Here is a 16,325-nt window from a genome sequence, read left to right as displayed (position 1 = left end):
AATGTGAAAGTGGCGACAATGAGCAATGTGTTATATACAACATAGTAGCATTACTCAAATAATTTTGTAGAGAGAGGGCCAAGATAATTTTGTAGAGAGGGGCTAACACAAGATAGGATTAATATCATTTTATTAAATTATAAAAAATTAATATGTATTTTTTTTTTCCCGCCACGGGATCCATGCACTCTTTTGTTAATCTTTCAAATTTGATTAATTATTATAAGACAGTGATTTAGTGAGTCTCAAGTCTACAACTTCCCTACTTTTGATCGAAGGACTTTATCGTGATAATGGCAACTTCGTTGCTGTCTCGCTTGAAATATTTTAATTAAATTCCATGCATATATATGAGTCTAAGATACTGCGTATATATACAAACCTGTCGTATATAAGCTGTAAACTCACTTGAGTAGTGTATGTTAGGAATTAAAGGAAAAGAAACACAACAACTATATATGTATAGAGGAATGCTAAACATCATCTTACATCACATATTTTATATATTAAAATATTATTTTTTATTTTTTATTTCATTTTTTTTATTAAATTAATTAAATTATTTTATTTATTATCAATACAATATATATTTATTATAGAAAAATTAAAAAAATAAATAAATATGATGTAAGAAGGACGCTGCTACAGTCACCGTTGGTGGCTCCCGTTAAACAAAAAAAATTTTTTGATTTTTTTGTTTTTTTTTTTCAAATCATTTTTTAATAGTTTTAAACATTTTAAAAAAATATAAAAAAATTATAATAATATTAAAAAAAATTTCTTAATCATTAAGAAAAAGAAAAAATTAAAAAAAAAATTTGGGCCAGCGGTGGCTCCTAGCGGGAGACACCAGCAGTGGCTATAGTGTTTTTCATGTAAGAAATATGATAATGATAAGAAAAATTTTTCATATCTATATTGTAGAACATTTACGTTTCGGATAAAATCGTGTATATATATATATATAATTTAATGGTACAAGTCGTACACAGAAATCTTTCACACAAACCTAACTTGATTGTGAGGTACTCTGCCCCATGATATTGTTCCCACGTTCCCCAAGACACGTACGTCTCCACCTACCCGTTGATTTCACGAGATCCTCGATCGATCGACTTAGATTTAAACCGATCTAGCTCAAGCAATAAGGTAACATCTGCTAATTAATCTCTTAATTCCATGCATACACCTTAATTTAGACAAAAGGTGACAGGCCCAAGTTCAATGTGGAGCAACTACTGGATCTAATTTTCCTCACAATTGCATAATGAAATTTAAATGAAGTTTGATCATCGGGGTTCCGAATGCTTATATATATATAAAGAAAAATATGCGAGGATTCTATTTTTTTTTTTTTTTAAAGAAAATTAACTAGCTGCTACTCGCAAATCCGAGGAATGCATGACGATAATTGAAAAAAAAAATAAAAAACAATGTATGAATATGTTTTGAGACAAAAATAATGTATAAATTAGATTAACAACAATATTAATAATGAGCTATTATATAGATATGTAATAAATAGTACATTTAAGATCAGAGCACCAATATTAATTCTTGATCATCAGTACATGGATTTCCAAAATATAGCAAAATCTCATAATTTGTTTGATTACACAGTTCAGATGAGATGTTTTATTGAAAGTTGAATAAAATATTGTTATAAAATAATTTTTTAATATTAATTTTATTTTAAAATTTAAAAAAATTGAATTATTTATTATTTTTTATGTGTAAATTTAAAAAAATTATAATGATTATATAAAATAAGATGAGATAACTTAATTTTATATAACCAAACTAGTCCTTATTTACTTAAGTAGAGACTGGCCAGGAAAAATCAAACCATGCATTATATATGTCGTCATATATGTGTATTACTAATCTATATATCCATGGCTACGGAAATCAAAAGACATCCCGAGACGTACGTACGTCTCAAGAAAATTATGTTATGTCGTCTATTTGAAATGTTTATATAAGCGCTGTATTATGAATTAATCATCAATGCGCGCAGAGCCAAATTAATTGCAGACGATCGAAATCAGTTGTTTTAAATTCAAAATAGAAAATCAAACGGGATTTGGGCTCCACGTGGCCCAACTTATGAGTGCTCGGCTGAAAATGATTATCATCTCATGGAACATCAAGCATACTGTATAGGGTTATCGAGTTGATCAAGTACTCTACTGTTACTGCACAATACACCCACTATCGATCTCTCCTTGCAAGACAGAAAACCCTGAAAATACTTTTTATTCCTAACCACTTAGGGCCCCTCTTATGCTTGAGATTGAGAATCCTCCCACCTCACTTTTTTTATCTTCATGCCATGCATGGTCAACTCTCTCTCTCTCTCATGCTATATATGTCTCAATGTTGGTATATTAATTGTTAATCAATGAACAAGAAAGTGAAATAGAGCAGCTTGAAGCCTTTTCTTAAGGAGTGGTTGGATGGCACAGGTTTGAATATCTAAATTAACTTTACCCAGAATAATGTAAGTGGGCTAGACTATAAAATAAAGCTACGTACAAATATATATAATAATGAAGAACATAAGTAGGGCAGAAAAAGGCAGAACAAAAAGAAACAGGCCGTTCAGTTTCCAGTGTGAACATCAAGACTTACAGAAAACTTCTCCAATAGCCTACCTAGCTAGATATAGGAAGTACGTATTAATTTAGGTTTTTTTAGTACTACGTGTTTTAGGTCATGTTTTCTTATCCTACTTGCAGGAATTATCTTTGGGTACTTTATGCTGGTTGGGAGGAAAACATATTTGACATATATGCTTGAGTTATATTTGAATCGAACTGGGTGGGTTTCATCTCTTATAAGGTAAAAGGTTGAGACCCTAAACTTAAATCAGTATGGTATGTGAATAAAATATAACTAATTAAACACTGACTGTAGTGTGCTGTTAATTAATCTACAGGATAGACAATAACTCTCTCTTTTTTTTCTCCTTTTTTCCCCTTTAATGACTAGTGCGCTGCTGCTTCTTTCTTTTTCTTTTCTCGCGGGCTATTTTACCCGCTCGATCGTTTCCTGATGCTCAAAATGCCATCCAACTCAGGCAATTCTTGAGATTTCATCGAACTCGATGCTACTCAACGACCAGATAACCATGCAGTTCGTTCAGACAATAGATAATTATGCATATAGTTATGAAGAGTATGCATGCTTCGAACTAGTAGTACACACAGTCAAGGGTTGGTGCAACTGAAAACCTCAGAGACAGATCTAAACCTAAGAAATCTCATGAAATAAAAGGTCCTCGAGGAGGAGACCAGGCCAATAGGAAGGGGCAGCTCCTTCGTAGCTTGAAGTACTACAAACATCGCCTAACTTGTTGATAGAAGACTCTGTCATAGGCGGAGCCACAGAATTGGGAGATGGATTACTTGAAGATGAAGCAAGCCATGGAGTATTAGGAGAGTTTTCTCCTAGGTTGAACGCAGTATACTCAGGAGCTTGAACATTAGATCCCTTTTCTAGCCGTGTTTCATATGCGCATGGGATGATCTGCAAGTCAGGCAGATGAGAGAAGGAGATTGCATCATGGTCTGGTTGAACGGTGGATGTTACAAGAGATTGTGTTGGGGTCATGTCCAATTGAGATGAACACAAACCTAAGTCAATATCTTTGATTGAAGAGAGTAAATTCAAATGAGTAGAAGTCTCCATTTCAGTAGTGAAACTGTTTATGCTGTTTGTGGTAGTTCCGTTGGATGCTAGAGGTTGGAAGAGATATTGTAGGTATTGAACATTAGCCGCCATTTGAACAGCCGCCTCTGCCTGTAGTTTCACAGCCTGTTCTAGCCATGAGCGATGGTCCAAAAGCTCCTTCAGATTAGCCAGAGCTATAAGATGAGGCAAGCTTGAGAAGAGATCGGTTTGAGGACGGTGGGTCATGGGATCATATCCCCTCTGAATAAGCTTTTTCTTCAGATGGGTGTTCCAGAAATTCTTGATTTCATTGTCCGTACGACCGGGTAGGTGGCTTGCGATTGCCGACCATCTTGTAGAGGGGAAAAAGAAAAAACTGGTAAGAGTCGTAAGACCAAGTATATATACAAGTTAAGAAGTATGCGGTATATTGAATTATAAAGCACATGGATGTTGGTGTAATTACTTGTTGCCAAGAACAGCATGGAGATTCAGAATTGTCTGTTCTTCTTCTTGGGAAAATTTTCCTCTCTTTATGTCAGGTCTTAAGTAGTTTGTCCATCTTAATCTGCAACTCTTCCCGCATCTGTTTAGCCCTGTAAGGAGCACAAAGAAGACTCACTTGAGAGAGAGATATAGAAGAAGAAGAAGAAGAAGAAGAAGAAGAGAAGAGGTGAAAGTTGGGAGTGGTGTGCATGCATGGATCCATACCCGCAAGTTTTGGAAGAGCTCTCCAACTTCCATGTCCATGTTTCTGGATATATTTGACAAGCTTTTGGTCTTCTTCAGGCGTCCAAGGGCCTTTCTTCTGGCCACTCTCATCACAAGAAGGAGGCCTTCCCATTTTTAGCTTTTTATCTCCTTGATCAGGAATTGGCTGCCCTACTCAAATCTAACCTTTACTTACGATTAGGCCGCCTCCCTCTAATCCAACCTAAAACTGCAGCTGTCCATATATATATACACTCTTTGCTCTGTCTCCTGGATTTACAATTCCCAACATATGGAAGCTGTCTGACGTGCTACCTTCCCATTTGCTTTCAAAACAACCATACCCTTGAGTGTGCTCACTAAAACAAACAAAAGACATAGCCTTTTTTTCTTCTTGCAATAAGACGTATATCCTTCCTTCTCCACGATGTCAAGGATTGACTTTATTTTTTGCAAATAATTCTAATGGACCCCGGTCATTTTGTGTTTGTCGAGGACCCACAGTCTCAGACATATTGCATCCAGACATAAGTCCGATGGACGGAGCGGAAATCTTCTAGTTATGTTTCTACCATCGTCATGCTCATGGCTAAGTTTTGATTACTTGTAATTTTTTTCCTTTTGTGTGCATGCCCAAAATGTATGCTGACCAGTAGTTCATCATCAAGTTCAAACCTAACAACACGTGATTTAAATATTACAAAAGAGGAACGGGCTGCTGCCATATTTCAAATATAGCATACATGAAATGCTTTACTTTTTAAGCCTACGATCTCATGATCATATGATATTGGAATGATAATATTCGGATCATATTCGATGATCTAGAGTCACAACAAGCTGTTAGAAAATAGCACTGCCACACCGCTAGGCATACATTTGATCAGCACTTAAGCATAAATTATATCTCCATTAATGTACACATACTCTTAGCTGTAAACATCTGGTTTATATATATACATGGCTTAAAAGACATCATACTCTTCACGTACGTACATCAAGTTAATTGAGTTTTACTATTTCTTTAGCTCACCTCATAGCTAGAAATAGTGAGGAATGGTCACGAATATTATATAATGACATGCGCGCGCTTTGCATATATGTTTCCATCTCTGTCATACTTCATCGAGGAACAAAGAATTTAAGACTTTATGAGGAGGAGGAGGTCAAGAGAAACCAAAATAGATCATACCCTATTTATCAGTCTATATATATATATATATATAGAAAGAAAAGAGCATACTTACTTGACAAAGCATGCAGACGGGTGAGGGAAATTATATACATATATATATACTGGTAATTTTAATTAACTGAATAATTATGAAATTATTAATTCGATCAAACTTATTATGTATAATATGCATGTAGTCAACATCAGGGAATAGGTGGCACGTCATGATAGCTGGTCAGAGGGACCAACCCCATTTCATTCACGCAACAAAAGTCCCGATTTCGTCACTGATTGCATGGCTTTGACCATCACAATATATATATAAATATATATATTTATATATATATATATATATTTATCCTTTTTACGTATTTATAGAGATGGGTCCTCCGAGTCGCTTTTTGAAATTTCTGTCCAGCTTAAGCTGTAGACGACGAACGTAGTGCATGTGCCTACTCTCGATAGATCGGATGGCACTACAAGAAAAATGATCTTTTGCGACCAATTTGTAGTAATGAAAAGACTATTAACAACCAATTTTAGTTGCTAGTAATCTTTTCGTTACTATAAATTGATCGCAAAAACCTATTTTTCTTGTAGTGTGGGCCAGTTTTGCTCCTCTCTGGTACGTATCATCTCCGATCTGTGCTATCCATGCACTTCCCCAATGGTATCGTGCCAAATCATGATAATCATGTAAATATTGTTCGGTTAACGCAAAGGCTGATCATTTTTTGCACTTGAAACAGATCACAAGGCTCTCGTAAAGGCTATTTCTTTTCGAGGATCCACTTAATTTGGATTACTAAAATATTGGATTTGATTATGCATCACATTTCTGCATGGCGCTGTATCTATCTATTTATGATGATCACCTTGCTCATGATGGCCAGTTCTATATATCTCGCGCTTTCATTTTTCTTTTCAAAAAAAAAAAAAAATCTTCTTAAAAGAAACAAGCCTTCTTCGACTTAAGGTTATATCACAAAACAGCAATTATTATATATAATATTCATGAATTTATTGTATATAATATATATACTCTGGCTCCATGCATATATAGCTAGCTTACCTAGATAACTCATGCTAAATTAAAGTTTGCGAACCAAACATGCATGGGCGCAAGCAATTAATATGGATCCATCATGCGAAATATGACATGAACATGGCGATTTAATCAGAGAACTTTGGTTTTTATCACAAAACTTACTGAGAAAGGGACATGAAAAGATGTGACCCATTAATTTGACCATTGAGGGTGATGTTAGACAGGAAGTTGGTGCAGCAAACGTTCTACATTCCACCAGGCCCGTTAGACACCCCAAGAAAATCTTCTTTAACGAGGAGAACGTGTCAATGGCATTCGTTGATGCCTTCGTCCTTTCTTCTTTGTCCTGTTTTTAGATATATATATATGTAATATATATATATATATATATATATATATATATTCATCACACACACAGTACACGCAGAGAGAGAGAGAGTTCATTTCATCATTTTTTCTTCAGATAGGAAGATTCATTTATTATTGATCATTAAAAAAGATGATAGAAGCAAAGCATGTAAATTTTGCGGCATTGTTAATTTCTTCTTTGGTGGGAAATAAATAATTTAACGTTTCCATCACTGATATTGGTAGTGAGTTTGTTCACGAACTAATTCAAGCTAGCTAGCTAGCTTTATATATATATATATACATGCATGTTTAACTTGTAAAGCTGATCATATTGAAGCATCACATCAATGGGCATGCATAGAGTCAAATTAATCAAGTAACAAACCAACCCCCATCTTCCCTCCTGATCTTCATGATACTTTGCTGTCGGCACAAGTACTTAATGATCATCAATCTTAATTAAAATATTAATTTCCAACTTAAGGTTAGAGATATAGTATGGGAAAAATAATAATTTAATTTAATTTAAAACCTCCAAAACGTACACCTCCTAATTATTGACAAAAGCTACTGACATATTTTAGAAACACAAACACACAGAGACAATTAAGATTGCTTCTTCAACCAAGGTTCCTTTGTCCGGTGATGTCACCTTAATTAATATATAGTGTGATTAATCATTAGAAAAATCAAGGTTGTAGTGTCAGCTAAACAACTGAATTGCTTGCTCAGTTAAGTTTCTACCCAATACATCTAAAACTCGGACTTTCTATACTTCCCCATGCCACGTATATGGTTTGTCTTTCCCTTTGCATGCAGAAGCAGACGACATTACTCCATATTTTATTATTAACTTCAGCACGTACATACCCATCTAACAATTAAAGTAATTTCTTACGAAGAAAAGAGAGAGGAAATCAAAATATTAGGGGAAAAAGCAGCTTGTAATTTTACATGATAATTAATAATTTATAAGCATTTTCCTTCAAACTTCACCCGTTCTTCCTAAGATCAGTAAATGAATCGCCGTTATAGATTATTAAGTTTAAGTTTTTGAGTTTGTATTCTTGATCTTCTGCATGCACTGAAAAAAAATAAAATACATAAACCGTTTAAAACTGGTTTAGTTCCATGCACGCATGTCTATCCAAATTACACTAGTGTATGCTTTTGTTGTTCTGATTTTCTCTGAAAATCATCTGAAATTGGCTATGATCGATCAATGTTTTGAAATATTAAAGAATACCTCGATCGGAAGAAACAACATGCATCTGACCTCCAAGTAGATTAGATACCCTACCTTAAATGAGGTTGTCATCCATATCTCTTCAATCCAATGCATTTCTCTTGATCATGATGTCTAGCAGTAGTACTGGCCCGCACTAGTGGCTATAATTTTCAGTACTTATATATATAGTCTTTTTTGTATTAATTGTCTAGAAATACAATAAAACCCATGGATCGAGAGTAATTGCCTAGCTAGCTAGCTAGACTGGTCTCGTAGGTTTTTTAATTTATTTCTTATCAGGGAAAGGTACAGTCCAGGCCATAAGCTAGCATCTGCATGCAGGAACTATATAGATTAAACAAATTATGCATATGCAACCAAGAGGCCGCCACCACCATATATATATTAACAGATATAAGAAAATATATATATATATATCAAAAAATATATACAGCAGCCTCACATTTTTTTATATTATTAAAAAATATGAATTTACTATTTTATTCTCTTATATTTTACACTGGTGTGTTGAGTGTGGGACTGCTGTATAGCAGTGCTCTATATATATATATACACACTTCCAATGCGTCCAGTGCAAGTGAATTGTAGTTGTGAGCATGCATGCACCGAACATTACCAACTTCGACGCTAGCTTTTCAAACAATTCATAAGCCAACAACCCTAATTACAGAAAGCATACAAAATGAAGTGGGGTCTAGAAAATCTATGCTAATTTCATCATATCTTGATCTTTTCATGAATAATTATATATAACTTCGATCATGTCAAAAGTTATATATGTTTACTTTAATTACAAGGTATATATATAAGCGCCTTGAACTGTAATTGGTCGGTCTTTTACCCAAGCATGCATGCATGCATCCACGTACAGTTTCTCACCTAATAATTAAGGGTGCTAATTAATTATATATTGATAGATATATAAGCTAGACTGGCGAATTATATTATAGTTAATTCTTCTCTGTAACGACACCATGACTACTACTTTGAGCACTCACACGTCCTTAATACAATAAAAAGATTCCGCCAGTTTTCCTAACCGTTTTGTTTATGCATATATAGATCGAGGAGTTGTTTGTAATAATATTGTACGTACGTGTACGTGCGTGCATATATTGGGACGTCTAATTAATTTGTGTCTTCCCTTTTACGAACAGAAATATAGAGTTTTTCATATTAATCGTGTTTCATCCAAGAATTAAGGAGCTTCGTACTAATAATAAATTGGGAAAATTAATACTTCAATGAGGATCTAGATCATAAAACTAGCCTAGCGGTATACAAGTTTACTGTAAAATCTTTGATTTTTTGGACTAATTAATAATTTAATATATATATATGTATATATTTTTATAAGTAATATATATATATATATGCACTAATTGCCAATTAATGTCTTAAAAAAGGGCCATTTATGGAACCGAAATAGTACTAGTACTGATCTTTTAAGTCATTGTCGTAGCAATTATCAACTGCAATATGCTAGCTATATACGTCATATATATATATATATATATATATATATATATATATATATATGTTAACTTCCATTGGCTTCAGTGAGATCACCTTCACAGCTTATAAGGACATGGAAAGATCTTGTATATATGGTGACAGTGACTGTTAGTGATTGAATGTTGAACAAACAATATTATTAGACATGATATTGATTTTTATGAACACAATCTATAATATATGTATCATGCATATGACAATTATCTAATCTTGTTGTCACGTACTATAGCATGGGTTGTTCTTTCTATATATATCACTGTCAATCGACCACCAAACGTGTTATTGGCATGATACGTACTGCACGACATGAACATGGACTAGCAATCAAGGTACTAATAATTACTTTTCGATTGGAGATCAAAGACAGAGAGCATAGGACTGGGCTCCGACTTCGACGGAGTTAAAAAGCCCAACTCTGACCTCCGACTCCAACCAAAGTCAGAGACTAAGTTGGGCCCCAACTCTAACTCCAAATTAGAGCATATTCCGACTTCGATCAGAGTTAGAGTCGAGAGTTGGAACTCTAATCGGAGTTGAATAAAAGAAGGAAAAAAAATTTCAACAAAGAACATTTCACAATTCACAACTTGTTTTCTCTTTTGTAATGTAATATCAAGATCTCCAGACAAGGAATATTCCACAAATAATAGATAACAAATTTTTAGATTAATAGAGGATTTTCGCATCCTAACAAATAATAAATAATAGCAATTATAAAAAATAATAGAAATTATAACAAATAACAAAAACTTCAAACTTTAACAAACATATTCATAGAAGATTTTCGCATCCTAGGGTGGATTGCAACAGAGGAATAAAAGCACAATGTAACAAGTCCACCATGGAAGCTCCTTAATGCAGTGGAGAAGAGGGGGCTACTAATGGTGAGAAGCGGCGAGAAGAGGTTAGGAATGAAACCCTAACCCACGTGCAGTGGAACTCAAGTAGATTCAAAACTGAAGTGAAGACTTCAGTTGACTAAGGGAACTCAACTTCCAAAAAGAAAATAAGGACGAAAGAAAATTGCGTATATAAAAGAGAATTTGTGAGAAAACGAAGGAGGAAGAGAGAAACTATAACAAGAGAGAAAAGAGAGAGACTTTCAGTTATGAGAAAATGAAGGAGGATGAGAGAAATAGCATAGGATTTCGGTACTAAAGAGATAAATATATAGGAAGCGAAAACAACGGCATTTTGAACTTTTGAGGGTTTTTAAAAAACCTTTGCAAAATACACCATCTCGTACATGGAAAGGCTCAAATGCTGGTGAGTTAATTGGCAAAATAGTACATTGCACCATTAGGCCACTCAACTACTTATTATTTATGTTACAATATTAAATATATTAAGTCTAAATATCGGAGTTCAGAGTCGGAGCTCGGAGTTGATATGGACTCAAGACTCCGACTAGGTTACTCCAACTCCGATTTTTGAAAACTCTGACTCTATCAAAGTTAGAGTCTTGTCGAAATTCGACTAAAGTTTGAAACTCCGAAATTTTGCCCACCCCTAAGAGAGCGATCAAGAGAGGTACTATTTAAAATTTGTAAAGATAAAAATTGGCTAGAATTAGATGACTAAATGATAAGATTTATCTTATCATTATTTGATTAAATTTGGATGAATGTAAAATAAGTATTTATTTGTATCTAAACAATGTTGAATCTATCTAGAAGTCTTAGGTGTTGTTTAGATAAGTCTTTGAGATTAAAATCGAGTTATGGAAGATTTGTATTTATCCAGAAGAAAACTTAACAGAGTTTAGTCAATAACAGAAAATGTTATCGCGAAATATTAGCAGTCCGTCAAAACACGTTTTCGTGACTGTTGCTAACCGCCAGCAGAGTTATACTGTGACTAAAACTCTTTCCAGACTTTCTATTTAAATGGATTTGGTTTTATATCTTTTCAAGGACTTTGAGCCACGAATTTCAGAGTGAATATTCTGAGTATTTATGAGAGAAAATTCACTTGAGAATTTTCATGGGGTTTTTCATATCTTCTTGAGTGTGATCATGCTTTGAGTGTGAAGGAATATCGATTGGATTTTAGCCTCTAGAGTTCTAGAAGGGAAGTCAACATTTGAAGATTGCCAGAGGTTCTGGCTGCTGCTGTGGTAGAAGATAGACGGGTCATTTATTTAGGCAAGTAAGAGAGTCGAATTGTAAAAGTTTTGTAATTGATTATTGCTTATAATTGTTCTTCAAATAATAATATTGACTTTTCTGGATTTGGCTGCCCCATAGGGTTTTACCTTTAAAGAGTTCTTTAAAGGGTTTCCTTTCGTAATCAATCGTTGTGTCTTACAAGTTTGATTATTTATTTTAAAATATTTGATTCGTTTCATAATCTTGATAATTGAGATCTAACTTATTTATTCAAGGAAATTGATAGACAATTTCATGATTTTACAGGAATACATTGAGAATTTCAAAGCTGATGTATAAATATATATATTTATATACACACTAGTTGATCTAATTTAATGGGTTAGCATGCGGTAATGCAGGAGACTAGATTAGCTAGCCACGTAGGAAGGAAACTTTAGTTGTATATCAATTAGGTAGTTAATCATGTTCATCTGGATAAAAAAATGTTTTGATTTAAGAAATGAGTAAGCTAAAAGGATAAGATCCGATAGAGCTTTGTTCAAATTCTATCTATAATCTAAGTTGAGAGAGAGATAGGTACATAAAATAAATCACGATTCACATATATAGTATTTACCGATGTCCGGCCATATAAATAAGCGGGCCGGGCTCAATATGGTATTTAAAGAGCATTTCATACTAGCTAGAAGAGATATTCACAAGTGCAAAAATAAATATTGTTGAAACTATTTTAATTTGTGTCTAATATTTTTTCTCTCATTCTAAACCTGACAATTTGGATAAAGACGTCAAGGAATTCAAATCCAAGCGAAAGCCGACCTATTTGATGTATGTACATGCATGCATGTTATATATACGTATGAATATAATTTGCTATGGTGCCAAAAAAAAAAAAACATGATAACACACAGGACACATATATATAGGATGTTTTCCCTCGCGACCAAAGAATTGATCTTTCGAATATATATAGGATGGCTCAATATCTAGTCATTTTAAGACAAATTGAGTGTTACAAACGACAACAATGATCAACCTCGATCATTCATTATATATATAATGTTTGGGTAGCTGATCATGTTGAGCTACCACTTCATTTCTTTTATTTGTATCATCTTAATATAATATAGATAGATAGAGTCCCCATATATATTTAATATTTTCATACAAAATTGTTGGATATATACATCATGAAGCAGTCACATTAATTAATGTATATATATTAATATTATATAGCTATATATATATTAAACTATATATGATAATCATATTCATCAAACTATATATTAATTAATCAAAATAAGGAACCCATATATGGTTGATTCTTTTATGTCCAAAATTGCTATGTTTAGAAACTACTACGTGGAGGAATCATGAGCTATATTTAGACTACTGTTACTTACTTAAAACGATCATATATATATTCCACGCGAAGCACTTTATATATAATTGGAGACCAAACCCTCTATAATATTAATATATGGACTTGTAACAAATACACAAACAATAACAGTATTTGTGTATATCTATTAATTCTGACTTGAAAGATCTTTATACGTATCCAAAAGTCAGATCGATGAGATCCATGTTCGATCGGCCTAATCCTGGCCTAAATAATTTAAACAACTCCCTCCTCGTTAGAAGAGAGCTTATGGGCCAAATTCATACATTTGTTGCCGTCAAAACTAGCCCAATTATGAGTCGACCAACAATATTTTTGGTGGAAGCCTAGTGTTATGTGCTGAATTAAAAGAAAAAGGCCAAGCTTTGTTGTCTATATTGAAATGCACAGAGAATCTTTAGAATATAAGCTATATATGCTGTTCGGCATCACTCGTAATAGATCAAGAAGGTTTTCAGGCAAAAATAAACAGTCGAGGATATTAAATGTGTCATGATATGATGATGACAAAGGTAGAAGACGAAAGGCAAATTATTCTCATGATCTGCAACTTGCTTGCCAGCATACGAGATAACTTCTTCATTCAGGGTTATATATATATATACATATATATATATATATAATATTGCATTGAACATGCCTGGAGATACCAGGTGCAATATTCCAATATGTTGGACTCTAGAATATATATAGATGAACCATAACAATATCAACTGATAAAGATAGGCAGGCGAAAACGTACCTTTAAAGAATTGCGCTAATCTTGGAAGAAGAAGACAAGGATTTTGACCACAAACATGTCATGTAGAAGAGCGTGGAGGCAGAGATGATGGAAACGAGAAACTCAGAGGCTTTGAGTTTCTGTGTTATGAAGATAAGCGCTTGATAATTTAACAGATGCTTTCTGAATGCAACAGAGATCCCCATGATCATCCAGGTTGGTGCATGATATCACAGTTGGTAACATTATGGATCTAGTCGAAGCTTAAAAAAAGAGGAAAATTTGCTGTCTGCACACATGGAACTGAACACGGTTTTGGAGTTGGTAAGACAGAAATCCATGTAACAGTGAGGCCTTTTTTCCTCTCAAGACTCAACGTTTTGGGAGAAATTATATATATATATATTTATCTAAACTCGATAAATATCATGCTCAAATTTGTTTATGATTAAGATCACATATAGCACCATTAATAAACTGATTTGAACCATGTTTTAAAGAGAAAAAATGCAGGCATATGCGTACATGTCAAATGAAAAGCTGATAACATGCGCAACCACATGAGGGGAGCATTTTTTTCTATAATTTCCTAAAAGCAAACAATAGATGGGCTGGAAAGTGTAAAGTTTTAACCAGGTTCTGACTAATTTCTATCTCATAGCAAGCTAATCCTGCCAAGTACTCCAACTCTGAAATGCTGCTGGAGGAGGAATTAGTGCCTAACAATTGTATCAAATCCAGATCTCACTTATGGATCTGTAAATTAATTAGTCTTTTAACCTTTGGTTTTGTCTGCCACATGCTCATATATATATATATATATCTAACCATCTATTAAGTCCAAACTTACTTCAGTTTCAAGTATGATCTACTACTTTTACAGGCAAGATTCCCATCAATAAGGCCAGTAATCCATTGAGTTTCTAGCTAACTTTGGATGACACAGTTTCCAACAAAGAATTGGATTCTTACTAACGAGGTGCCCGGAGCTCTACCTCAAGCTCCTGAATGCAACTCTCTCCTATAGCATCCGACTAGCCCTTTGGAACCACTACCATGGACTTGTCCTGGTAAATTTCTTGACTTGAGTAAGACGTCCGGACCCTTTGAAAACCTGAGGCTGACTCTCTCTGCTAAGATCAAATTAAAGGATTTGATTATAATTTCTCTTCCATTTGATTTCAAGAAAAAAGCATTTACGACATACATCTCATATTGGAGCAATTTTGAATCAAATTTTTTCTCCTCTAAAATTCTTTTTTATATAAAGGTATGATTTAATTCAAAACATAGGGAGAGGATAGGATGGGTGAAGAGTTGTGTGCGCGTTTGAAAGCTATTAAGGAAACCCCAAAACCCAGCAGGCATCAAATGATGAATGTGTGAATTATTTTTTCATAGTCAAGGCCTCTTATCTGTCGTGTATAGAAAGAGCAATCTGTTAAAATCAAAAATCAAATTGAAAATCATATTTTCCACTAATTTGTTTTCATGGAGAAGATATCATAGATTATAAAACAGCACGGGAAGAAAAAGTAGCTAGCCTGGTTTGATTTGGTAGATGAGAAATTTGTGATAGTAGCTGGGAGATAATTTGTGAATAGTAGTAAAATGGTTTGAGTTATAATTTTTATGAAGTTTTGGGAAATGAGAAAAAAAAATTCAATACAAAAATTATAGAGTTAAACGACGGTTAGAATATCATTTTTTAATATTATTTTTATTTTGATATTTGAAAAAGTTGTGTGTGTGTGTGGAAATTTGGAAAATTTTAATGATTAGATGAAAATTTGAAATTGAAAAATATTTGTGTTTGAATAGTGTTTAGATGTTGAGATGAGATAAGATAAGATGAGATAGTTTCAAATGTTTGAAACTAGACCGGGCCTAAGAGGATGCTTGAGGAATGAGATGAGATTAAAGTTTTGTGAATGTAATAAAATGGTTTGTGAATAGTAATGAAATAGTTTGAGTTAAAATTTTATTGGGTTTTGAGAAATAAAAGAGAAAAAGTTGAATAAAAAATATTATTAAAATATAATAAATTTGATTGGCCTGTGCACACTCGAGATTAGTAGGGATGCTATTTTGGATACCTGATGCTAATAAAAAAATCATTTTTAATATTATTTTTATTTTAGAATTTGAAGAAGTTAAATTATTTTTTGTGTTTTATTTGGAAGTTTGAGAAAGTTATAATAATTAGATAATGTTAGAAAAAAAAAGTTGATAATAATTAGATAATGTTAGAAAAAAAAAGTTAAAAATTTAAAATTAAAAAATATTTGTGGTTGAGTAATGTTTGAAAAAGAAATTATGAAAAATTTTGAGATAAGATGAGTTATGTTTTTCAAACAACTCCTAAGTTGCA

The 16,325-nt window shown here is 33.3% G+C and overlaps 1 protein-coding gene across 1 annotated transcript; it reads right to left on the bottom strand.

Annotated features, from left to right (window-relative positions):
- Positions 1 to 3,163: 3,163 nt before the first annotated feature.
- On the bottom strand, positions 3,164 to 4,581 carry LOC122305572 (transcription factor MYB93-like). Its single transcript, XM_043118166.1, has 3 exons — positions 4,384 to 4,581; positions 4,139 to 4,268; positions 3,164 to 4,024 (listed from the first exon to the last, which is right to left on the bottom strand). Exons 1-3 carry the CDS (start codon positions 4,514 to 4,516, stop codon positions 3,253 to 3,255), a joined length of 1,035 nt encoding a protein of 344 aa, XP_042974100.1. The 5' UTR covers positions 4,517 to 4,581; the 3' UTR covers positions 3,164 to 3,252.
- Between the last annotated feature and the right edge of the window lie 11,744 nt (positions 4,582 to 16,325).

Source organism: Carya illinoinensis, chromosome 3, assembly GCF_018687715.1.
Source record: "Carya illinoinensis cultivar Pawnee chromosome 3, C.illinoinensisPawnee_v1, whole genome shotgun sequence".
In the NCBI taxonomy this organism is placed as follows: domain Eukaryota; kingdom Viridiplantae; phylum Streptophyta; class Magnoliopsida; order Fagales; family Juglandaceae; genus Carya; species Carya illinoinensis.
Note: the sequence above shows the minus strand (reverse complement) of the source record. Positions and strands in the feature narration are given on the sequence as shown.